This window comes from Mastacembelus armatus, chromosome 6, assembly GCF_900324485.2.
Source record: "Mastacembelus armatus chromosome 6, fMasArm1.2, whole genome shotgun sequence".
Classification (NCBI taxonomy): domain Eukaryota; kingdom Metazoa; phylum Chordata; class Actinopteri; order Synbranchiformes; family Mastacembelidae; genus Mastacembelus; species Mastacembelus armatus.
The window spans coordinates 22,379,663-22,403,165 of NC_046638.1; the positions used below are offsets into that span (position 1 = coordinate 22,379,663).

General features: G+C 41.7%; 2 protein-coding genes and 1 non-coding gene across 6 annotated transcripts; 1 reads left to right on the top strand and 2 right to left on the bottom strand.

The window, feature by feature from the left end:
- Positions 1 to 5,187: 5,187 nt before the first annotated feature.
- trnar-ucg (transfer RNA arginine (anticodon UCG)) lies at positions 5,188 to 5,260 on the bottom strand. The gene has a single exon. It is a non-coding gene; the product is annotated as a tRNA-Arg (tRNA).
- A 217-nt stretch (positions 5,261 to 5,477) lies between these two features.
- On the top strand, positions 5,478 to 13,726 carry polg (polymerase (DNA directed), gamma). Of its 2 annotated transcripts, none has more exons than XM_026311239.2 (23): positions 5,478 to 5,536; positions 6,145 to 6,750; positions 6,988 to 7,183; positions 7,272 to 7,439; positions 7,597 to 7,743; positions 7,842 to 7,921; positions 8,039 to 8,221; positions 8,390 to 8,532; positions 8,667 to 8,790; positions 8,907 to 9,128; positions 9,257 to 9,374; positions 9,656 to 9,739; positions 9,849 to 9,962; positions 10,064 to 10,224; positions 10,323 to 10,376; positions 10,473 to 10,590; positions 10,712 to 10,847; positions 10,995 to 11,241; positions 11,330 to 11,452; positions 11,535 to 11,703; positions 12,030 to 12,238; positions 12,330 to 12,490; positions 12,837 to 13,726. In XM_026311239.2, exons 2-23 carry the CDS (start codon positions 6,161 to 6,163, stop codon positions 12,899 to 12,901), a joined length of 3,612 nt encoding a protein of 1,203 aa, XP_026167024.1. In that variant the 5' UTR covers positions 5,478 to 5,536; positions 6,145 to 6,160; the 3' UTR covers positions 12,902 to 13,726. The 2 variants fall into 2 exon arrangements, with proteins under 2 accessions (XP_026167024.1, XP_026167025.1); XM_026311240.2 differs by lacking the exon at positions 5,478 to 5,536 and adding an exon at positions 5,609 to 5,732.
- fanci (FA complementation group I) lies at positions 12,554 to 22,351 on the bottom strand. Of its 3 annotated transcripts, none has more exons than XM_026311236.2 (38): positions 22,152 to 22,351; positions 21,960 to 22,059; positions 21,754 to 21,826; positions 21,512 to 21,642; positions 21,057 to 21,210; positions 20,878 to 20,935; positions 20,645 to 20,686; positions 20,351 to 20,474; positions 20,174 to 20,259; positions 19,952 to 20,084; positions 19,784 to 19,861; positions 19,557 to 19,693; positions 19,167 to 19,347; positions 18,965 to 19,052; positions 18,720 to 18,850; positions 18,575 to 18,645; positions 18,291 to 18,405; positions 18,039 to 18,161; positions 17,682 to 17,750; positions 17,476 to 17,577; positions 17,204 to 17,389; positions 16,872 to 16,993; positions 16,614 to 16,775; positions 16,059 to 16,238; positions 15,794 to 15,960; positions 15,616 to 15,692; positions 15,261 to 15,377; positions 15,126 to 15,177; positions 14,924 to 15,051; positions 14,717 to 14,782; positions 14,511 to 14,607; positions 14,213 to 14,397; positions 14,076 to 14,132; positions 13,927 to 13,986; positions 13,729 to 13,803; positions 13,433 to 13,528; positions 13,226 to 13,327; positions 12,554 to 13,036 (listed from the first exon to the last, which is right to left on the bottom strand). In XM_026311236.2, exons 2-38 carry the CDS (start codon positions 22,050 to 22,052, stop codon positions 12,983 to 12,985), a joined length of 3,972 nt encoding a protein of 1,323 aa, XP_026167021.1. In that variant the 5' UTR covers positions 22,053 to 22,059; positions 22,152 to 22,351; the 3' UTR covers positions 12,554 to 12,982. The 3 variants fall into 3 exon arrangements, with proteins under 3 accessions (XP_026167021.1, XP_026167020.2, XP_026167022.2); XM_026311235.2 differs by having other exon boundaries at positions 12,896 to 13,036; positions 21,766 to 21,826; XM_026311237.2 differs by lacking the exons at positions 21,754 to 21,826; positions 21,960 to 22,059; positions 22,152 to 22,351 and having other exon boundaries at positions 12,896 to 13,036; positions 21,057 to 21,155.
- Between the last annotated feature and the right edge of the window lie 1,152 nt (positions 22,352 to 23,503).

Genomic DNA, 23,503 nt, shown 5'->3' on the forward strand with positions numbered 1-23,503 from the left:
CATGATCCTGAACCTGATCCAGCCTCAGGGAGAGAGGTGGCTCTTTAGTTGCCGCAGGTTAAACGATGCTCCGAGATCAACAGCTGACTCTTTAGAAAACATCCACTGAATCTAACTGGAGCTGGTTTTTAAGATGCTCTCATTTGCTCCTGGCTCTTCAGTGCTCTTGGGGGCAACGAATCCCTACTTTTAATGAGAGTTGTGATTGGCCTACTTCTTCTAAAACTACACAATTTCACATCACAAGGATTATCCGCATAAACTATTACAGAAACCAATTAGTTCCTGGCCCTAATAACAGGCCGAAGAGTGTAGTGTAATATTGTAGTACTTTACAGAACACGGGTATTCGTGTGTTTAGAGACCAAAGAGCGACGCTTTATCCTCTTTTTTTACTAGGTTAAAACGTTATGGGCGTTTCTGGTGGGTTCGTCGCGGACAAGAATAAACTACAAGGTGAACCGAACATGCATCATCTGTGTCTGCAAATTCTCCGCATCAGACACATGGACATGGCATGAGAACAGACTCCAAGCTGGTAGAAAAACAATCAAATTAATGCTGATACATGTAAATCCTTTCTATTTCTAGATGCGGCTCTTACCTGTTTCGAGAGCAAAGCAGAGTGGAGACCCATGTCCTCAACTTCAGCTCCTAATCAATTTTCCAGATGTTTTTTTTTTTTAAATCTGCGTTTCAGTCGGGCCCTTGTAGAGAGTCAGCGCTGATGCTCTCAGATGAGTCCACTTTCATCCTCAGTCCTCCAGCTTCTGTCTCTCCTCCAGCCCGAGCGCTTCCTCTACTGTCTGACAACCCGCTCCTGCACTGACGTCATACCGGGACCGAGGCCGCCTGTCGACCAATCACAGAGTCCGCCGGCACCGAACACTGTCCGAGCTCAGTAAGACATCCCACTCCTCTCTGTTTTCTTTTGCCGCTATGTGATTTATCCACTTCTACGGCTAGAGATAGTAATAGTAATAGGTCAAATGGGCATGAAATACAATACACCAGACAAAGCATTTACTAAACCATTTCGTCCATTATCAGTTGGAGTTGTCCCAGTGACCATGATGAAGATTACAGATGCTCAATTCTTTTCTGAGCTTACTTACGCCTTGGTTTAAGATGTGACCTTAAAAGCAGCTGATTGAAAAAAATATATCAAAGTTTTTTTTTTTTGTTGTTCTGGGCCCTTTGATCATTGATCCCTCAATTTTCAACAGTAAGGTCGTGGTCTTCATTTATGTGTTGGACCAGCAATTCTGAGATCCTGCAATCCCTATTGAGTGAGTCCTCTAAGAATCCAGCTGCATTTCATTATATTATATTATTATGTTATATTACAGGGCTTGACATTTCAGAAAATCTATTTCTAATAAGCTACCTAATTATTTCTCAGTACAAAAGTATAGCAGGCCTACTAATGTTGCCTGCCTCGTATGTAGGCTATATGACTGAAGCTCAATGCGAACTATGGATACAGTCATTGAAAATGTGTGTGTAAAATCCTGCTACTGTGCCTCAAACCAGCAATAACCAATTCAGGTCACCATAAGCTGCCAAACTATACTGGCCCATATTTGTAATATTTTATAAATCAAGGTTGCCATGTCTTTAACAGAGCATACACCAGAAACTGATATTCGCCTCTACTCCTAATTTCATAGGTTGGGGAGGAAGTGTGAGCATTCTTGCCAAATAAAAGATCTTCGAAGTCTGATACGTTTGACCGTGAGAGCACAGGGGCCACGGCCAACAGGAGTATGAACAGTTCCCTCCAAATCTGTGCTATCAGAAGAAAATGTTTTCTGAGCACTGTTAATGTGATAAACAATAAAAATGAGTCATTCCCTTCGTGTCACATATGTAAGCTGTAGTTAATGACTGAATAGTCCCTGAATATTTCATCTGCTTGGACATTTACTCATCATGTTCATTATTTATTTATTTATTTATTATTATTATTATTGATGATGAATGGTTTGATCTATGCCTGCAGTTGATGTATACAGTTCCACACCAGATAATGACAGAGAAAACATATTTGAGTTGGGTTGTATAACCTGGGATCTACAAATGAATATTTTTACAACTCAGTTTTTCATGAAAGAAAATTGCATACCATTTTAGCCTATAATCCAACGCTTCACAATGAATTCTCTCTCAATTATATTAATTTATGCTTGAATATGGTTCATTTGATGGCTACTTTTTAGTTTTCAAGGCCAGTGTGACTCACATTTTTAGTGTGATTACATTTTGCTCATTTAAACCTCAAGCAGTGCACTGAAGCACCTAAATTTTCCTGACACAACATATAGGACTACTGCAGTTTACAACTGTCTATTAAACTTTTAATGGTCACTTGTTTGTTCACATGTGTTATATCTGAGATGCCATTAGCAGCTCCTTTTCACACTTCTAGAGGAGTAGTGGAACAATTACAATCAAACATTGAAGACACAGGCTACCAACTCCCCTATAACAGTGAAGCCAATTTTCTTAATAGGTGCTAATTTAGTTTTAGGGGTCCTCATTCAGGCCTGTGTTTTCTTTGACATTATCAAGTAGAGCTTTTCAACAACCAGGTTATCAACAACGACATTTACTGAAAGTAAGGTAAAGAACATGCAGACCACAAATAATATATCTGTATGTTTATGAGCAGTTTTAAATCTATAGACCTTTAAATTCTAAATGTGCATATATGTGCTATTTTGAAGAGTGGAAAGGCAGTTGGTCCTGACGACATAGCTGTGGAGGTATGGAAGTGTTTAGGAGAGGAGGCAGTAGAGTTTTTGACTGGGCTACTTAACAAGATCTTGGAGAGTGAGAGGATGCCTGAGGAATGGAGGAGAAGTTTACTGGTGCCCATCTTTAAGAACAAGGGAGACGTGCAGAGCTGTGGAAACTACAGAGGAATAAAGCTGATGAGTCACACAATGAAGTTATGGGAAAGAGTAGTGGAGGCTAGGCTGAGGTGAGAAGTGGGCATTTGTGAGCAGCAGTATGGTTTCATGCCAAGAAAGAGAACCACAGATGCAATATTTGCTTTGAGAATGCTGATGGAGAAGTATAGAGAAGGCCAGAAGGAGCTGCATTATGTCTGTAGATTTGGAAAAAGCATATGACAGGGTGCTGAGAGAGGAGCTGTGGTTTTGTACGAGGAAGTCTGGAGTGGCAGAGAAGTATGTTCGAGTGGTGCAGGACATGTATGAGAGCTGTAAGACAGTGGAGAGGTGTGCTGTAGGGGTGACAGAGGAGTTCAAGGTGGAGGTGGGACTGCACCAAGGATCGGCTTTGAGCCCCTTCTTGTTTGCTGTGGTGATGGACAGGCTGACAGATGAGGTTAGACAGGAATCTGCGTGGACCATGATGTTTGCAGATGACATTGTCATCTGTAGTGAGAGCAGGGAGCAGGTGGAGGAAAATCTAGAGAGGTGGAGGTTTGCTCTGGAAAGGAGAGGAATGAAGGTTAGCCGCAGTAAAACAGAGTACATGTGTGTAAATGAGAGGGACTCAAGTAGAACGGTGAGGTTACAGGGAGTAGAGGTGAAGAAGGTGGAGGATTTTAAGGACCTAGGGTCAACAGTCCAGAGCAACGGAGAGTGTGGAGAAGAAGTGAAGAGACGTGTGCAAGCAGGTTAGAACGGGTGGAGGAAAGTGTCAGGTGTGATGTGTGACAAAAGAGTGTCAGCAAGAATGAAAGGAAAGGTGAACAAGACAGTGGTGAGACCAGCAATGTTGTCTGGTTTAGAGACAGTGGCACTGAGAAAAAGACAGGAGGCAGAGCTGGAGGTAGCAGAGCTGAAGCTGTTGAGGTTCTCTCTGGGAGTGACGAGGATGGATAGGATCAGGAATGAGGACATCAGAGGGACAGCTCATGTTAGATGTTTTGGAGAAAAAGCCAGGGAAGCCAGATTGAGATGGTTTGGACATGTTCAGAGGAGGGACAGTGAATACATTGGTAAAAGGATGCTGAGGTTAGAGCTGCCAGGAAGGAGGCCTAGAGGAAGACCAAAGAGGAGGTTCTTGGATGTAGTGAAGGAGGACATGAGGATAGTTGGTGTGGGTGAGGAGGATGCAGAGGATAGGGTTAAATGGAGGTGGATGATTCGCTGTGGCGACCCCTGAATGGAGCAGCCGAAAGGAAAAGAAGATATATGTGCTATTTAACCAATAACAAAAACCACTGTGGGAAAAATTGTAAAATTATCACTTATTGTTTATTGACATAATAGCCAGACTGATCGGCCAGATGTAGAGTGAACAGTGAGCAGTAAACAAAGGCACAAAGCCATTTAAGCACATGCAGTTTTTGGAAAGTGTGAAGCAGTTCTCTTCTGTTTCCTTCTTCCTCTCTTTGACACAAATGTACAGGTGCAAAAAGGAGGCAAAGGGCTGTCTGAAAACAAATGGAAGCTTAGATTAGTATTTATGGAATGAGAGGTTAAAAATGCAAATAATCAGATTACAGCAGGTAGAGACAACTTTGTCATATAGGAAAATTTCACTTACAGCACTGATAGAAATGAAATTGGAAAATAGAAATTTATTTAACCATAAAATCCTTTATAGCCTATACACAGTATAAAAATAGCATAGCCTACACATGAGAGTGTATATTCTAATTTACTTGTTAGCCCAAGTGACGTTATAACAAGTTATAACCACAGTGTCCACAGTCTAATGGGTCTATTGGTTTTATATTAACAGAAGCAATCGATTTCGTGTAAGACATTTAAAGTAAAGGCCTGTGTGGGAGTCAATAGGATCTTCTGCAGGGCACCATTGACGGCGCTTCTCCGCGCCCTCAACCGATCGTCATCAGCAAAGTCCAGCTTAACATGCTGACAAGAAGCAGCAAAACACAATATTGCATATTTAACAACACATGCAAACACAATAGATTTAGGCAGACAAAAACATAAACGTGCTTTTGTTTCATTATTTCGGATCTGTAAGGCTCAGTGATTACCATTTTTTAAAAAATCGTAGCAGAAATAGATTACACTGAAATAAGACCGACACTGCCTACTCGGTCACTGTGTTGAGTTTCGACATCAGGAAGGTGGGCTTAAAAATAAGTGAATCCTCTTTAATACGGAGCAGACATCTACATCTACATCCTCTCGAGGGAAACAATGTAGGAAAACAGGACAAGTAAGGAGATTTTAAAAAGTACGACCGCGGCAGGACTCGAACCTGCAATCTTCTGATCCGAAGTCAGACGCCTTATCCATTAGGCCACGCGGCCTACACCATGAACGGTAACCCAACAAATTAGTCTTTGAAGATACTACCAAGTGTTAATATTTTATTATGGGATTTTTGGATTATTTTAGATTAAAATAAATAAAATACAAATTTTATAAGTGTTTTACCATTTAAGTAATAATTTAATCGTACGCTTGTCGTTTTAAAGCCCTATGTCCTCCGGGCCGCCTGGGGGCGCTAGCATGTCGTCTTGCTTTCATAAATTACATCCCCGTGGCATGGTAGCATTTGTGGTTAACGTTAGCTAGCTGCTAAAGTAAGAACCTCAAACCTTTTCTAACATATTTTGGTTGACAACGTTATAAAGTTACATCTGATAACACACATCGGCCGAGGTGCCTTGTTATATTTTAGTGTCTAGCTGGGCCAACTTAGCGAATATCTGACTAATTACGCCTGATAATGTTTTTATTTAGCTAAGGTTAGCTAACTGCTGCAGCTCCACTTGACGTGTAGGTAAACATAGTTAGCAGGTTGGTTTAATCTAAATTAGCTTTGAACTAGTACGTTTGGGTGGGCTAATTTAGCGTTAACTAATGTTTTGTCTCACTCTTGTTTTCAGTCATTTTTAAGGGGCGTTTAGATTAAAGTTGGGCGATAGTTTTTGTGAATAAATATGAAAGTGCTCAAATAGTGTCACAGAATTGCTCATGAAGTAACGTTAATTTGGGTTAAGTGAGTATAAGTCTAATAATGTAAATGTGTAGCCTTTATTGTAAGTTAATATTATAAGAGAGTCACATGCCAGATTACACATTGCTGTGCAGTCAGTCTTAGTTTATGTGTCAGATTACATGAGGCACACACTGGGCCTAAGTAATTTGTGTTTTGTCATATTTCTGAGGTTGTTCCACTGTCTTCCAGCTCTAGTGTGCTGTTGATGGGCATGCGGCATGTAATGCTGCAAGTGCTTAGCTGTCCTCTGCAGAGGACTCTCATCACTCTACAATGGACGTGTCTGCGCTCCCTCTACTCCACCAAGCCTCTGTCCCTTCAGGGCGAGGACACTACAGAGACCCGCCTGAACCCCCTTAACATTCAGATGCTTTCCAGGAACCTCCATGAGCAGATCTTTCGAGGGCTGGAGCCGGAGTGCAGACAGGAAGATGTGGAGCGCAGCATTAGGCACCTGCAGAAACACCAGCTGTGGGGGAAGGAAGCAATGCTGTTACCCAATGTGCAGCTGAAGCTTCCCCGAATGTATGGAAACAATATTGATGAGCACTTTCGTATCTTGGCCCAGAAGCAGAGTCTTCCCTACCTTGAGGCTGCCACCAAGCTGCATCTGGCTGAGCTCCCTCCCATGCCACAGAAATGGAGCTGGGAGGTTGGCTGGACACGCTATGGGCCAGGTGGGGAGAGTCAGAAGGTTGATTATCCAGAGGAGTCAGCGCTAGTATTTGATGTGGAGGTGTGCGCAACAGAGGGACAGTGTCCTACACTGGCTGCGGCTGTGTCGGCAACTAATTGGTGAGGAAAAAGCAGAATTGTAAAGTGATGCCCCCACTGACAATTAGCTAGTTAATCAAAGGATGGATTAGTCGATTGTGTTATGGGTTAGGTTGCTTTGAGAATCTGAGAAGGTGTGAATGAGGAGGTGATACATGAAAATTGGATATGTATGTAAATGTGTACAGCATAACTTTTCTCTCCTCTCATCTCATCATCAGTTTTTTTTTTTCAGTGTCATTATCTTTCACCTGCTAGGTATTCCTGGTGCAGTAAACGTCTGATTGAAGAGCGGTACACCTGGTCAAACCAGTTGACCCTTGCTGACCTCATTCCACTTGAGACACCTGTCAACTCTGCTCGTCCCTCAAAGGGTCAGTGGAAGGAAAAACTCATTGTGGGCCATAATGTCAGTTTTGATCGAGCTCACATTAAGGAGCAATATTTGCTGAAGGTGAGTGTACAGACAGTGTTTTAATTCATTCATCATGACACTTGAAAATATGTGTTCATCATGAAAATATGTATTTCTTTCCTTGAAGGGTTCAAAGGTACGCTTCATTGACACCATGAGCCTCCACATGGCCATCTCGGGTCTGACTGGGTTCCAGCGCATGCTGTGGATGGCCAGTAAGATGGGCAAGAAGATGGGTCTTCAGGAGGTCAAGGAACACATTAAGAAAGCTAGACAGAAAAGGGAGGGCCCAATGGTTGGTATCCTAGTCTCACCAAAATTTATCTACAAAATGCATGATGATATATATAGATATAGTATAGTGATGTAGCTTTGGTTGAATGGATTTTTGGTTTCAGTGTAACTCTGCCTTTTGCATCATAACTGTGTTTTGTGTGTGCATGTGTGTATAGATAGGCTCCTGGGACTGGGTGAATATCAGCAGTATTAATAACCTGGGTGATGTTCATGCTCTGTATGTGGGTGGGCCACTACTGCAGAAAGAGGCCAGAGAGACCTTTGTCAAAGGCAGCATGAGGGATGTGAGGAACAACTTTCAGGTCAGAATTTTATGAGAATCATGTTAGATCTTCAATTATGAAATACAAAATGTTTTGGCACTGTGAGGCAATAACTTTGTCTTTGCTGACCTCTACAGGAGTTAATGCAGTATTGCGCCAAGGATGTTCAGGCTACCCATCAAGTCTTCACAGAGCAACTACCTCTCTTCATGGAGAGGTCAGTAAATCCTAACACTTTCTGCTACCTCTGGGTTGATTCTATTGGTCATTAAAAGAACAATGACATTACTTTGTTCACAGTGCATAATAATTCTACTCCTCTGTCTTTCATAAGGTGCCCTCATCCAGTGACGTTCGCAGGCATGCTGGAGATGGGCGTGAGCTACCTTCCTGTCAATCAAAACTGGGGACGGTACCTGGAGGATTCTCAGGATATTTATGAAGAGCTTCAGAGGGAGATGAAAAAGTCTCTGATGACTCTCGCGGATGATGCCTGCCAGCTCCTACAGGATGACAGGTATCAAGAGCACCGACTTATCACCATGTTTCTTTTTGCAACACTTTTTAAGCCGTGTCCATGAATGTGTAACAATGGACTAGGGATGATAGATTTATGCATGATCTGCCATTCTTAAAGGAGCTTTAGGGGGGTTTGCATAAAACATGTTTAATATTTTTGCTTAAGATACAAAGAAGACCCCTGGCTGTGGGATCTTGAGTGGGATGTGCAGGAGTTCAAACAGAAGAAAGTAGCAGCTAGTAAGAAGAAACACTTAAAAAAATCAGCTGATACACAAGCTGCTACACCTCTTCCAGACTGGGAAGAAGGTAAAAGTCTACGTTTGTAAAGCCAGTGTTTTATGAGATAGTTGTTTTAGTTTATATATTATAGCAAAAATTTTAAAAAGGGTTAAAAAAAAAAAAAACTGAAGTTGATTTGGTTGATTTTTTTGTGACTTTAGACCCAGGTCCACCATCTGAAGAAGAGATGGCAGGCACTTGCCCCAGCAGACTGACTGTGGAGACGCTGAAGGAAACGGTGAATCGACTTCCCAAGAGAAGGCAACATCTGCCTGGACATCCGGGGTAAGAGTACTGCCAAGCACCACAGAGCCATCCAGTATTTGCTATTTTTAAATTCCCTCTTCCATTTGCTAGTAAGAGTGTAAGTAAGGCCATCGGCTTCTTTACTGTCTTGGCAGGTGGTATCGTAAGCTGTGTGAAAAGATGTCTGACGAGAACTGGTCAGCTGGAGCCAGCCTAATCAGTCTACAGATGAGAGTGACCCCTAAGTTAATGGGTCTGACCTGGGATGGTTTCCCCCTGCATTACACGGAGAAACACGGCTGGGGCTATCTGGTACCCGGACGCAGGGACAACCTAAATTCTCAAGAAGAAAACACAGGCCCTGTGTGCCCACACAGGTATTTGTTACTTTGCTGTCCAAGTAAAAGCACGGTAGGGTGGTCTCTCATCATCAGCTTACATGAGTTTGGTGGATGTTTCTGATAAGATTCAGATGTGTGTGTTGAAGGCTTGTTGTGTTCTGCAGAGCTATTGAGAGTGTTTACAGAGAGTATTGCGAGCAGAACAGTAAAGAATGGCCTGCATATCTGGACTCCAACCTCTCAGATGTCATCAATTTGACTGACAGCGCGGTGTGGGCAAAGGTGCATACACTCAGAAAGTCTTACAGACCAGTGCAAATAGCAGGAACAGCTAGTAGCTACAGCATGACTTTCTGTTTTCATCAGTTTTTAAGTTGATGCTAATGTGTTTGTGTTGTAATCCTCTGAGATTTTTATTGTCTGATCCTCCAGTTGGTATATGTACTGTTTCTTTTTTAATCCAATGTTACTCTGATCACATATTGATCACATCCACAGGCTGTGGAAATAAAGACTGTCTGTATTATGACAGACATCTATTTTTTTTTTTTTTTTTTTTTAAGGCAGAGGAGTTAGGTTCCCTGGAAAGTCTGGCAGAGGAAAATGGAATCCGAATGATGAAAAATGGGAAGAGGAAAAACAATGGGGCGAGTGAAGCAGTCTGTTTTTCAGTTTTTTACTTTTATCCATCACTTTGTACCAATGTCTTTATTATTAACTGTTTTTCTTGTATGGCCTTGTGTTCTGTGTCAACAGTCTGAAGATCCACATCATCTCACAGAGGAGAGTCAATGCCATTATCACCATGGAAATGGGCCCTATAATGATGTAGATATCCCAGGATGCTGGTTTTTCAAATTACCTCACAAGGTGGAGTGTAGTTTCATTGTTTATCTAGAGGCTCCTGAATATGGACCACTGGAACAGTGTCACTCCAATGAGCTACATCTAACAGAAAATCTACGTTTCAGGATGGTAATCACAACAATGTTGGCAGCCCTTTTTCAAAGGACTTCTTGTCCAAGATGGAGGATGGGACTCTTAGGGCAGGACGCGGTGGAACCAATGCTACAAGAGCTCTGGAGATCAACAAAATGATATCCTTCTGGAGGAATGCCCATAAACGTATAAGGTACCGCCCAGGTTCCACCACAAATGTATTCATCTGTTGGTGTTCAGTCACTTTGGTAACGATGGTGAATGCATGAATTTTATTGTGTCCCCTGATAGCTCTCAGATGGTGCTTTGGCTTCGAAGGGGAGAGCTTCCTCGTTTTGTCGTCAGGTTTGTCTGGTGTATAAATAACTATTGTGTATTTATTGATCTGCCATATCGTAGGGAAAAGACACTGATGTGTTTAAAAAACTTTGTCTCCATCAGGCATAAAGATTTTAACGAAGAGTGTCAGTATGGTGCCATATTACCTCAAGTCGTTACTGCTGGAACAGTAACACGTAGGGCTGTGGAGCCAACATGGCTGACTGCCAGTAATGCACAGGTAAGAGTCAATAAAAGAAAATCTGTTCATCACAAATGTGAGACTACTGATTCACCTGGTGGTTTTAACTCAACTGTTAGTCAGTAGACTTGTTTGGATGGACTGTATTTTGGGTCCACAGCGGGATCGGGTAGGCAGTGAGCTGAAGGCCATGGTGCAGGTACCACCTGGGTACCACCTGGTGGGAGCAGATGTGGATTCTCAGGAGCTTTGGATTGCTGCTGTACTTGGAGAAGCTCACTTTGCTGGCATGCATGGTGAGATTTGTCCCTATCGAATCTTGTTTTACTTAAAAAATATATAGATATGAACATGTAGTTACAGTTATAGAAGACTATATTTTTATCTTAATCTGAACAACCACTTGACTTTAACTGTACTGATCTTATGTCTGTTGGGTTTAGGATGTACAGCGTTTGGCTGGATGACCCTCCAGGGAAAGAAGAGTCAGGGAACTGACCTGCACAGCCGCACCGCTGATGCTGTGGGTATTAGCAGGGAGCACGCCAAGGTGTTCAACTATGGACGCATCTATGGTGCAGGACAGCCCTTTGCTGAGAGGTTGCTGATGCAGTTCAACCACCGGCTCAGTCAAATGAAAGCTGCCAGTAAGGCCAAGCAGATGTATGCCTTAACCAAGGGTATACGCAGGTAGACCCCACCAGATGAATATGTTCGTGATTTCAGTTTGCTAGGCTTAGATCACTAAGTTGAGCTTTATCACTACCTGTTTTGTCAGGTATGAACTGTCAGAGGAGGCCGAGTGGCTGGTCAAAGAACTGGGTATAGAGGTTGAGAGGGAAGAAAATGGAAGTGTCACACTGCAGGAGTTGCGGAGGATCACCAGACTGGCCTCACAGAGGTGGGAGAGCAAGTAAAACACGATTTGTCAGGACACTCACCATAACCACAAATCAGCATGCTCATCTCTCTCCCTCCCTCAGCTCCCGGCGAAAGAAGTGGAACATGGTTGGCAAACGTCTGTGGGCTGGAGGTACTGAGTCGGACATGTTCAACAAGCTGGAGAGTATTGCTCATTCAGACCAGCCAGCCACTCCTGTTCTAGGCTGCAGGATTAGCAGAGCACTGGAGCCCAAGGCAGTTAAGGATGAGGTGATTTTTTTTTTTTTTTTTTTTTTGTCTGCCTTGCACCCCAGCTAGCTGGTGGTTCTCCTGTTAGATTGACCTTTTACACATATAGTTTAGTAATTAATAGCACATATGTATGTGAAGATATTAGGTACTTTATTAATCCTTCACGGGAAATTCTGATTATGCATGTAGATATATTACACTGCATATATTTCTGCACTGTAGAACTTTCACAACTATACATAATACATGAGGTCTACTGTTACTATAAATGTGTGCAGCACAGTAATCCTCTGCCTTTTGAATGGACCATATTGTTCATGTGGATTATTTCTATATTTTGCCAGTTTATCACGAGCAGAGTGAACTGGGTGGTCCAGAGCTCAGCAGTGGACTACCTACATCTGATGCTGGTGGCCATGAAGTGGCTTTTCGAGGAGCACAACATTGATGGCCGTTTCTGCATCAGCATCCATGATGAGGTGCGGTACCTCGTCTGCAGTGAAGACCGTTACCGAGCAGCACTGGCACTTCAGATCACAAACCTGCTTACGAGGTTCGTTCACAGTTCAGTGTGTATTTTTCTCTGCCAAAAAATCCACTGTAGAATGACAGGTCTGCTGTTTGTGTGCTTCTGTCTCTGGCAGGAGTATGTTTGCCCACGCGTTAGGCATGCAGGACCTTCCCCAGTCAGTAGCGTTCTTCAGTGCTGTTGACATTGACCAGTGTCTGAGGAAGGAGGTCACCATGGACTGCGTGACCCCTTCCAACCCCACAGGTCTGGAACGAAAATATAGCCTGCCACCTGGTGAGTTCTGTACACCATCATCAGCATTTATTTATTTTTAAGTAAATAAAGTATGGAGACACAGTGGAACAAAGACTTTATATCAACAGAAAAAGTAAAACAGTATTTGTATTAAAACAAAACATAAGTAAATCATAGATACATCTTCATGCCATGGGAATGAAATGGGACAAGGAAGTTAAGTTTGTCCTTCAAACTAGAAATCTTCAGGTAAAGCAAAATTAAATAATAGTTTTAATGTAAGTCAGAATCTGCATTTAGAAACAGGTCCCATGCACAATGCATATTTCTTTCTTTTTGAATAAAGTAAACTGATTGTTAAACAATGTGTGCAAACCTTCTACAGGTGAAGCCTTGGACATCTACCAAATCATTGACATCACTAAAGGCTCTCTGCACAAAGGAAGATAGCACTGTTACTCAGAACAGGTGTGAAGTGTTCATTAGCTGATCAAATTGTGATCAGTGCATCAGGAGGAGCCCACGGTCTGCTCACTGTTTTCTCTTCTTCTGTGTGGGTTCCTGCGTCTGTTGCGACTCTGTGGCCTGAAATGAACAGAAGAAGAAGTGGACACTGGAATTAAGAGTGATAGATGGATTCGAAACATTCCAATAATAATAATTTAAAAAAAAAAAATCACATTTATTGATTCATGTAAAGGAAGGAAGAAAAACAACTGAAGTATGACAGTGGTAAAAACAGTGTAAGCCAGTTACACTGTACAATGTACTTACCTCCTGACTGTCGTCCTGTTCCTGCAAGGCTGCGTCCAGAGTGGCAGCAATGATGCGGAAATCTCTTGAAGTGCTCAGCTTCATGTACTGCATCAAATTTACCTGGACAGATGTTGGTGATATGCTGTAAACCAGTGTCCTAACCAATGACTCTTACATTTTGGAAATATTTTTCCAACTACCTCAAGTACTTTGACTCACACATACCTTTGATTTTTTTGAGAGTGTGATGAGGTATTTCTCATACTGTTCAATGCTGAAGATCAAGTTGGGGATGGCTTTTGTGTCTCGCAGAAGTTTTGCCTACCAAGATGAAGAAAATAGATCTGGATAAACAGAATCTGTTCTCAATGGACTCAAAACAGGTTTGATAAAGGCTCAGAGGTTTGCAGTTGCACCATGTGTCTCTACTTTTGCATTCATATAATAACCAGAAAATGTACATGTAGTATTGTGATCACATCACTTTTATAACAACAATTATAGGATACATGTGTCCTTACAGAAGCGGCAGTGTTCACTTCATTCTTTTTCTTTCTCTTCTTGTCATCTGCACCTCCAACACTAAATTCTTCTTTCTAAAAGAGAAATCACATTGTTTTCACCAGTTCATCTTGTGTCAATTCATATCAGAAAATCTTAAAACAGTCACAGTTGGTGAGAATGTTTTGTCTGAAAACCAGGAATGAACTGAGCTGTACCTGTACATAAGTGATGAAAGCGTAGCACTGTGGTGTTAGGTGGGAGCCAGATAGTTTGACCTGCACAAATGATAGATGAAAAACCAGGTTAGCACATTAGAAATGCTGGAAGACTCAAACCAAGGGAAGTGACAATACTTCAGACTCACCAGCTTCTCAAAGCGAGCTGGCAGTGTGCTGTGTTGGCTGATACACACCTGGATGTACTGAAACAATACATGGACAAAATAATGTCACACTAGACAAACACATTCACAATGAGGTCACAGAGCAAATGAATACGCACATATTTGACCAGGGTGGTGAGGATAGTGTATGTGCGGCTCAGTTCTCTCAGCAGCGTAACGGTGCAAGGGCCAGGCAGCAAGGACGTCTGGATCAGCTCGTTTAATGCTGTCAAAAGAGTCCCGAGCTGCAGCGTCACCGCTTTTTCTATTGGATCCTGCTGGCCTGCAGTCTGAGTAGCCTCACCTGCATAGCAAGAACCACAGTTTCAATACTGCTCACTGACTAGAGATAGTCCTCACATCTGTCACCATTAATCCAACTGAGCAGAGGTGTAAAAGTTTTTTTTTCTTTTTTACCTGATCCAGATTTATCAGAGGCTGTCTGGCATTTCTTTCTGGCAATCAACCAGTCCACTTCATCAAGCACTCTGTCGACCTGAGACAGGACCAGCAGCTGGGGCAAGACATTAAAATCATTTTAAAAATAGTGAGCACACTCTGCAAACTGACTCTGGGATATCTGTGTGTCACAGTAAATCAGAAATGAGAAAACTAGCACTCACTGCCACTGTTGCTGCAGTTTTCGGGTTAACAACGGCAAAGTGAGACTGGTTTTCCACCTCCACATCCTGAACATGGAGACAGAAAATGCAAAATAAAGTCAATAACCCCTGTTCAAAAAGTGACTTATTAATTTGGTATGAATTATTAGGTTTTTGGTGTCAATCTCAAATGTATCATTAATAAATTGTAACTGTAATTGTGTGTACCTGATCAATATCACCCAGATGACTATGGATGTCTTGGCAGAGTTCTAGCAACAGGCTTGCAGAACTCTTGTAGAGAACGTGAAGGTTGAAGAGAAGAGAGAGCAGCCCCTTGGAAAAAGCAGAATCCTCTAAAAAGAGAAAGAAACAGCTCAGGACACACCTCACTGAACCTGATGTGGACACAAAGTGAACTGTGACTCACCAAAACTGGTCTCCTTGCAGATTTTCACAGTCCACATGATCATCTGAACAAACTGTAGATGCAGGCATGTGTTAGTGGAAGAGACACTGCAGATTCTGTTCTAAAGTGCACAAAGGAGTACACCAGTATACCTACCGGTTGGGAAGAGGGCTTTAGCTGGCGTGATAGGACGCTCAAGATGCTGACTAGCAGCTGAGCCTCTTTGCTGTTAAATTCCTCCTCTCCTCCACTTAACTGTGTAAACAACGCCCTCTGTTGACAGCCAAAGAAATTTGGATTTTAGTGGTGATGGTCAGCTGGGGTGGAATTACAGTTGTGTCTGAAAAGATTATATACAGTAGGTCTTTCTCCAAAATATTAAGTGGCCTCAGCTACTGAATTTTGGGAGGCCTGACACACCTAAACTGTATCACTGCAGAAATAAAGCCAAAAAAAAAATAAGCTTAAGAGAAATAGTAACTACATCAAAATCAATACTGTGCAAATACACCTGAAACTGCCGGATGTAAAAGAAGTTCATCTCTGTTACGCTGCCATCATCTGTCTCAGCATCATCCTCTGCAATGTCTGTGAGGGGAAAAATAACAACCTGTGATGACTTCCAGCATACAACTGAGGTATAAACTCTAAAATCTGGACTCTTACATTTGGAAACTGTAATATCTAACCCATGTTGGAGAGTAGCTGGGGCATCCTGTCTGGATAGCGCTGCTGGCAGGTTGTGAAGATCCTTAGCAGACCCTCAAGACACAGCTGAGACAGGCTGCAGCGCTTCTCCTTCTTCCCTGTGTCCTCCACCATGCTGGGGATGTTGGTGTATCGCCACATCAGCACACTGGCAAGACATTTAAACAAAGATGGATCACTCACTGGTCCAGAGAGAGCACAACCATGAATAAGTAAATGCCTCTATTTAGGGCAAGGCTTTCCAACCTTGTCATGTCACAGAGGAAACGGAAAGTCCTCTCTGTGTTCTGTCCATCTGGGCCGTCTGTGTGTCCAGTTTCCTCCAGCTGCTGGATTTTTTGTACAGCAACACTTACTGCATATCGCACAAATTCGCCACTTGAACGCAGCACTGACAGAGCCTCCTCTTTGCTCTGAGTACTGTCCCTGAAAAGATAAAGGAAAAAAAAAAAAATGTCACACTTCCCTTAATTATTATATTTTCAGGGAACAATTCAATAATCCTAAGAAATATGTTTACTGTTGATCAATGGACATGGACAATCCATGTTCAGGCACGTTAACACACATTTCAGAAACCAGTTTCTGATTTTCTCCATAAAGACCACTGAGTGAAGTGTTTAATGCCAAACAATGTAGTGCATTTTTGTAATGTTACTAATGATTATTATTGAAATCAGCCCTAGAAAGAGTGCCTTATCTATAAGATATTTTCAGGTGCCTATATATTGATTTCATAAGATGTGATTTTATATTGAGATGGAACTTGTAAATGTAGAAATAGTCACCAGGAGCATTTACCTGAAGAGCACAGTGAGCAACGTGGATATGAAGCCCAAGGAGAGTAAACTGCGAGGGATCTTGTGTGAGGGCACTCGACCCTTTCCAGATTTCTCCTTCAGGATTTCAGACAGCTTGTGGTAGTGGTTAAACAGCTCCATGATATCCTCAAAGTGGCTTTTACTGCAACAAACCCATGCAATATAAGCAAAACTGACATCACTTTTTACAGCATTTATACTAGACTTACTGCACCATACAAAGAGACCTGGTTGTTACCTGTAGTTGGCTCTGACGAAGTTGTACTCCATGAGGACCTCATACACTCCCATCACCAGCACTGCATAGATATTATTCCTTACCCCAACACTGGACCCCATTGAGAACTCTGCTGACTTGTCCTGATCAACACACATTAATACATCTTAACATGGGTCATATCACATTATCAGTAAAACTATTGTCATCTTAGTGATGCTGTTCAGGAGAAAGCTGCTCTCGCTGTTGTAGGAATAAACCTAGGAATAAACCATGTATCATATAGTCACGTCATGCAGCCCCACGTGCATGATGAATCTTTCACAGTATGAGGTCCACTCTCAAATGCATACCAGTTCAAAGTCCTCCAGTTCACTCTTGATCATGCGTCGTGTCATGCTCTCTAGAATAGTCTGTAGTTCAGATTGGTATCCCTCCTCCTCTTCCTCCTCATCGCTTTCGTCAGCATTGGGGTCAGGTGATCGGTGCATGTTCTGCAGCCACAGCAGGCAATGGACAGTACAGCTCACCAAATGGGCCTGAGATTGAAAAAAAGACACTATAACCAGATGTTTACATGGAAAGAATGCAGCAGGAAAATTGCTACAGAGCAGACAATAGGTACCAGTGGCTCCTGGAGGTAAACTTGGTCCCCATGAGCTGTGATGCACGGCTCCAGCTTCACTGGAGGCATGAGGTCTTGTTCAGGCTCATAATATCGCCTCAGCTAATGACACAGACAATGAATACAGCTCTCCATACTCATTGTATAGAAAACATGAAAATCAAGCCAATCAATCTAACACGGTGCTTTTGCACAAATGCACATACCTGTGAGAAGAGGGTCTGCATGATGGAGCTTGCAAGTTGGGAGTTCCGACGAAGAACATCATAGAAACCCTGAAATAGCCCAAAATTTACCTTTGTTTTATACCTATAAAACATATCTTTCCACTCCTCCTTTTATATTAAGAATTAAAACTGCACACATTAGTCACTACTCCAAATGACAAAAGGGTTTTATTTAGAGACATAGCTACATTTGAAAGATATGAATACAAGCTGCCAAAGGTAGGGTAAAATAAGTTGCTCCTACACTTATGAAGACTATCACTCCTGGTTATTCCCAACAATTGGAAAATGGAAAAATCAGTCAAATAATTATAGTGTATAAAAGTGATCTCTAACCTCATAAAGCATAAGGCGTACATCAGCCTGCTGGCCCAGGCAGCGGCGCAGGCTACTGAGGATCTCCAGACAGAATGCCTCATTGGCAGCAGAGTTGTATCGAGAATGAACGTCCACTTGGATCTGTTTAGAGGCTGGAACAATTACCATCTGACATATACATTCACAGGTGCACACATTTTCAAGCATACATGTACATGCATGTATGTGCATGTATGACCGCATTATGCAGTCAATGCAGTCTAACTGTACCTGGCTGGAGGAGACTGTCTGACTACACTGGCTTGAAGCCAAGCTGCCCAACACTTTGAAGTTCTTCAACAGCAACAAGAAGCCAGTCACTGCAGACTTCCTGCCATCCAGTTGGCTAGTCAAGAATCATTTGGGTGCAGAGAACAGCATAAGAAATGAATTTTACTTCAGGCATTAAACCATGTTTCTTTAAATTACAGTTAACCTTTAAAATGAATTATCAAAGCATGATTAATAAGCTATACTGATAAACCTCCTATTATTAATGGCAAAATAATACTCACCTGGAAAACATGGCCTTACGGAGAACTAGAATCAAAGCATCTTTCAAGGACATACTGACCTTGAGAAGGGGCTGGAGATTAAACAGAGAAAAACAATTACATAAAGGATCATTATGTGTACATTAAGTGTGTGTGTTTTAACTACCTGGATAGCTTTTAATAGACCCTGAACAGTGGCTAGGGGCAGATATGACAGGTGGTCAAATGTCTCTGTCACTTTGCAGGATGACTCCAGGAGGATCATGGGAGCGGAGACCACAATGTCAGAAAAAAGGTCTAATGATGCAGAAACAAAAAAAGACAAACAAACAAACAAAAAACAGGGTTCAATTTTTATTTTTACCGGACAGATTAGTAAACACCTGAAAGACAGTCTAAAGTTTGCATTACCCAAATAATGATTGACAGGTGAGGCTGTCTTTGTAACCAATCGATTCAAGACCTGCTCCAGTATCTCGCCTCTGATAGGCTCGTGCATCTGTCATAGAAGAACACACATCCACCAGTGAGTAAATGCCTGCAACTAGTCATGAACATTTGTAATGGAACTGCAATAATTCTCTAAAATAAAAAAATAAAAAATCTATGTTACCTTAAAGCCCTGGAGAAGTACCTGACCTCCCAGCTTGCACGCCTGCTGAGTGGGGGTCCGGGCTGTGGTAGGAGACCCCTCTGTGGTCTTACCAAATGGTCCAGGTTTGGGTCCAAATGTGTCCATGAGGTAAAAGCCTAGTTGTACCAGACCCTGGGTCACATGATCCCAACCAAACACACTGAACAGGTGGAACCCAAATAGGAAAATTAAATACAAATATTGTGTTATTGTTAGAAGCAACAGAGATACAACTATTTCATTCATTTTATTGAGAATGATATGCTTATTTTGGATGAGTCTGATTTTATAATGATTGCTGTTTTAAGCTCATACCTATTTCTTATTCGAAGATCTGAAATAGATCAATCAATACTTTGATCCTCTTACCTGTTCTTGACTGTATCCAGTATCATCTGAGCCACGCTACAGTGTCCAGGCAGGAGGTCCTGCAGGAACTTTGAGCCCTGCTGCAGCTGCTCATCTTTGAAGCTTTTGACGATTGCCCCCTTCAAAAGGTCAAACACCTACCCAAACCACAGAACACAGAAACAAAACCTAGTAATAACATAAAATAATACTCAAAATAATGCAGAAAAAAATAACAGACTTCGCACCTGCTCTTCATAGCGCTGGATACGTGCCACTGAGAGTAGGAGGGCAACACTGAAAGGACACAGGTCCCCATACGAATTCTGCAGAAAGGCAAATGAAGATTCAATGCATTCTTTCCATAAGAAATTTGACAAATAACTTTACCAAAGCACAGATGGCTTATACATAACCTTAAAGCTTTTAAGGAATTCTCTCCCAAGTTCATGGTCCAGTCGTATAGCAAAAACAACATGGAGGATGGCTGTGCCCTCCACGTGCCTTAACTGGTCCTGTGGAATGGACTGAACCTCTAGATCTAAGCTCCTGAGGGAAGGGCAGTGAAAAAGGAAAAGTATGTAGTAAGATATGAAGGGAATAACATATGGATCACTTTCAGTGTTCAAGTCACTTACTCTCCATGTTTCTGTTCTTCTTCCTGCCGAATATCTTGCTCCTTAAAGTAACTGATGATTCCATCCAGTACCTGTTTCTTACAGCCCTAACAGACAGAGTACCGGCATTTAGATACTTCAAAGAAATAGAGACACCGCTGCCGCTGAATATCAACATGTTTTTACGCTTAAACACACCTTTGCAGACAAAAGCAGCAGCTGGTAAACCAGTGGTGGAATCTCCTGCAGATCCATTTTGGTGAACATTCTCAATACTTTCTCCACCAGGAACTGCAGCTCGTCTGATGACAGGGGCACATCCCTAAAAGTAGGCAAAAACAAAATAGTGCTGAACAATGCAGATATAACATTGTGAAACTACAATGAAACACTGGGGAATCAATAAAGAAAAAATAATTTAAGGGTACTGCAATAGACACTTATTATTGTGAGGGAAAACGAAATGACTGATTTGATAGTCGAAGGTGTTACCTGAACATGGTTGTCAGGTGGATAACACACTGTGTGTCCCACCTGTATGAAAGACAGAATACATAAAAACAAATATCTAACAACTACTATTATTATTTGCCAGTAACCCATATATAATCCATGAATTGTTTGTGTTTAAATATGCAAGTAAACATGCAGCAAATACTAAAAAGACCTCCTTAAAAACACCATGAAATGTACATATTGTACTTTACGATCTGTGACACCCTCACCTGCTTGAGCAGAGGCTGTTGATCACCTGTTTCTTGTATTCCTCTCCACTGAGTTCTCCTAAAGTTACACCAGAGATTACTCACCTTTTAACACATTGTAGATAGCACAACTGGGTAAAAAGGTTAATATATTTGCATAATGTTAAATAACAGTGTTACCAAGGCCAATTCGCACTTACCTTTGCCATAAGACAATGTTTCACAGGCTGCAAGTGCAGTAAGCACAGTAGGAAACAGCTCCAGGGATTGCCCACTGCCCATTTTTCCCACCTTAATGGCTTCAACAAAAAGAGATGCCAATTGTGCAAGAGAGGGCCCAGACAGTGTGTGAGTCTGTGTGCAACATTAAAGATGTAAAGTGGCAGTCAGGTTTGGAAATTTAAGCATTGTAGTGATAAAGTATTGTATCAATCCATGACTGCACATCCAAATAGTATGAGGCAGCTAGAACAGTCTTGATAGTTTGTTATTTAATTTCTCATTCAAAAACAAATACAACCACAGTACTGGGAGAGGCAAGAAACCACTTTACTTTATACACCTTCAATCACTTATAGCTGTACTTTGACTGAACATACAGTGTTGTTAACATAACACTTGGGGTGGTGTCATGGATAAATGAATAATGTTTTACCTCCAGCATCAGCAGCCCAATGACATCAGCTGCCACCTCAGGCTGAAGGTCCCCGGACTCACATAGGGGGATGCAGTGTTGATAAACAAGAAGTCGGCGGTTCGAGCCTTCAGCGGAACTGGGTGGAGAGCCTAAACAAGAGTATCCACTTTACCATAGGTGCCTTCATCCCTAATATCTCTGAATAGAAATATTGAAACAACCACTGCTTTACTAACAGGTGGATAACAATATATACTTACCTTTAAATATACCTTTAATCATAGTACCGACCTTCTTACCCTTTAGTGCGCTATTGGTAATCACAGTGATTAGCTAAAGAGAGAAAAAGAAGATAATTATGATAATAATTATACATCATGTAATAATTTAATATAATAGATAAACCACTAGACAGTTAAGACTGGGCTAAGACAACAAATGTTAGCTAACATTAGCGTTAACCTACCTGGTCATTTGTAAGGGAGGACAGGTACTTTTGAAGTTCAGTGGTGCTGTCCCCGTTTGACAGCGAGACAATTTTGTCCACTTCAGGCTTCATGATCAACCTATAATCATATTTTACCAACAGAGCTGCCTGGTAAGTTAAATTTAACTATAACAGCCTCGAGTAAGCAAGAAACTGTAACGGCAAACTTACTGTTTCGCATCAACGTGTTAAATTTGATCAAGAAAAGATGCACGAATAAAAGCTTTGCCTTTTCTCATCGATCGTTTAGTAAAATTTAATGTTAGGCACAAAGTTAAAGCCAATGAAACAAATGATATAGTCTGTGAAAGTGCTGTATTTAACGGAGAGAAGGGAGCGGAGCGCTAATTCGTAGTCTCTGGCAAGGCTTTCATAATGTTCAGCGAATTTCGCGCCAGTGAGCACTTCCTGTTTTCCTTCAGGGTTGCCACGTTCGACTACAAGCATCCCGCAATCACGGTAGATGGCTATATAAAACGTGTTACATTGAAAAATTGCACAATACCATATTCATATGTTTTAGAATATGTGAAATTATTTAGTAACCTAACGTCGTAACCGTAAAATTTTGAAGTTAAAATATAACACTTACTGGAAAACGTAACACTCTTTGTTGGGTTGCCAGGTACACAACGATAATCAAAGACCGTCTATGCTGTGGATCCAGACCCTTAAAAAGGGTCACTGGTTTGTTGGACTTCTTAATTGTATTGTGCTATTTATGTTTCACTGCGTAACGCACTGGTGAAGCGTATTCACATATAGATTAATGCTTTAGCAATTCATAACATCATTAGTGAGTTATAAGATGAAACTCGCTTGCTTCTTTCTATAGTCTGAAAGCCTCAGGCAGCGTGTAATAATAATAATTAATTAATAATGAGATAGTAAAATAACACTTAAACAGGCTGTGATATACATAAAATGAAAATATTCACTGATGAAAAGGTTAGCTAAGAAGAAGTGGGACACAGAGGACAGGAGAGAACAGACAGGAGTACATGGAGATGCAGCGTAAAGTGAAGGTAGAGGTGACAAAGGCCAAACAAAGGGCGTATGAGGATTTGTATGATAGGTTGGACACAAAGGAGGGAGAGGTGGATTTGTACAGGTTGGGGAGGCAGAGAGACAGAGATGGTGTTGGGATTAAATAAAGGCCTGTGCGATGATTGCACTATGAATGAATCAGTTTAGGTTCTAATGTGATGACTAAAGTGAGTGTAAAAGGTCAAAGGGGATTTGGAGGAGTACAGTATTATAGAGCAGGGTAACAGTTATAAGCGGATGTGGGTTGGGTTTGTGAGTGTCTGTCTCAGGAGCAGAAACGACACACAGGAACGACAGAAGTTGGCAACAGAAACGTAGCAGTCAAGGAGGTCTCAGGAGAGGACCAATCAACACAAAGAAAGAACTGAAGCTCTTGCATAACATTCAAAATTGTACATAATGCTGGGTCGAGGGGGGGGTCAGAAAGTCAGACTTCGTGAACTGACAGAGAACACTGTTAGTGTTAGGGACAGTCT

Excerpts from the sequence above, each read along its gene's own strand:
- polg (XM_026311239.2), top strand. The coding sequence starts at position 6,161 with ATGGGCATGCGGCATGTAATGCTGCAAGTGCTTAGCTGTCCTCTGCAG. Across the intron at positions 8,222-8,389 it reads CAGCTCCTACAGGATGACAG|ATACAAAGAAGACCCCTGGC; the intron begins GTATCAAGAGCA and ends TTTTTGCTTAAG. Across the intron at positions 9,129-9,256 it reads GGCCCTGTGTGCCCACACAG|AGCTATTGAGAGTGTTTACA; the intron begins GTATTTGTTACT and ends TGTGTTCTGCAG.
- fanci (XM_026311236.2), bottom strand. The coding sequence starts at position 22,052 with ATGAAGCCTGAAGTGGACAAAATTGTCTCGCTGTCAAACGGGGACAGC. Across the intron at positions 21,827-21,959 it reads CCTCCCTTACAAATGACCAG|CTAATCACTGTGATTACCAA; the intron begins GTAGGTTAACGC and ends TTCTCTCTTTAG. Across the intron at positions 15,693-15,793 it reads CCAGCTACTCTCCAACATGG|ACATTGCAGAGGATGATGCT; the intron begins GTTAGATATTAC and ends TTCCCCTCACAG.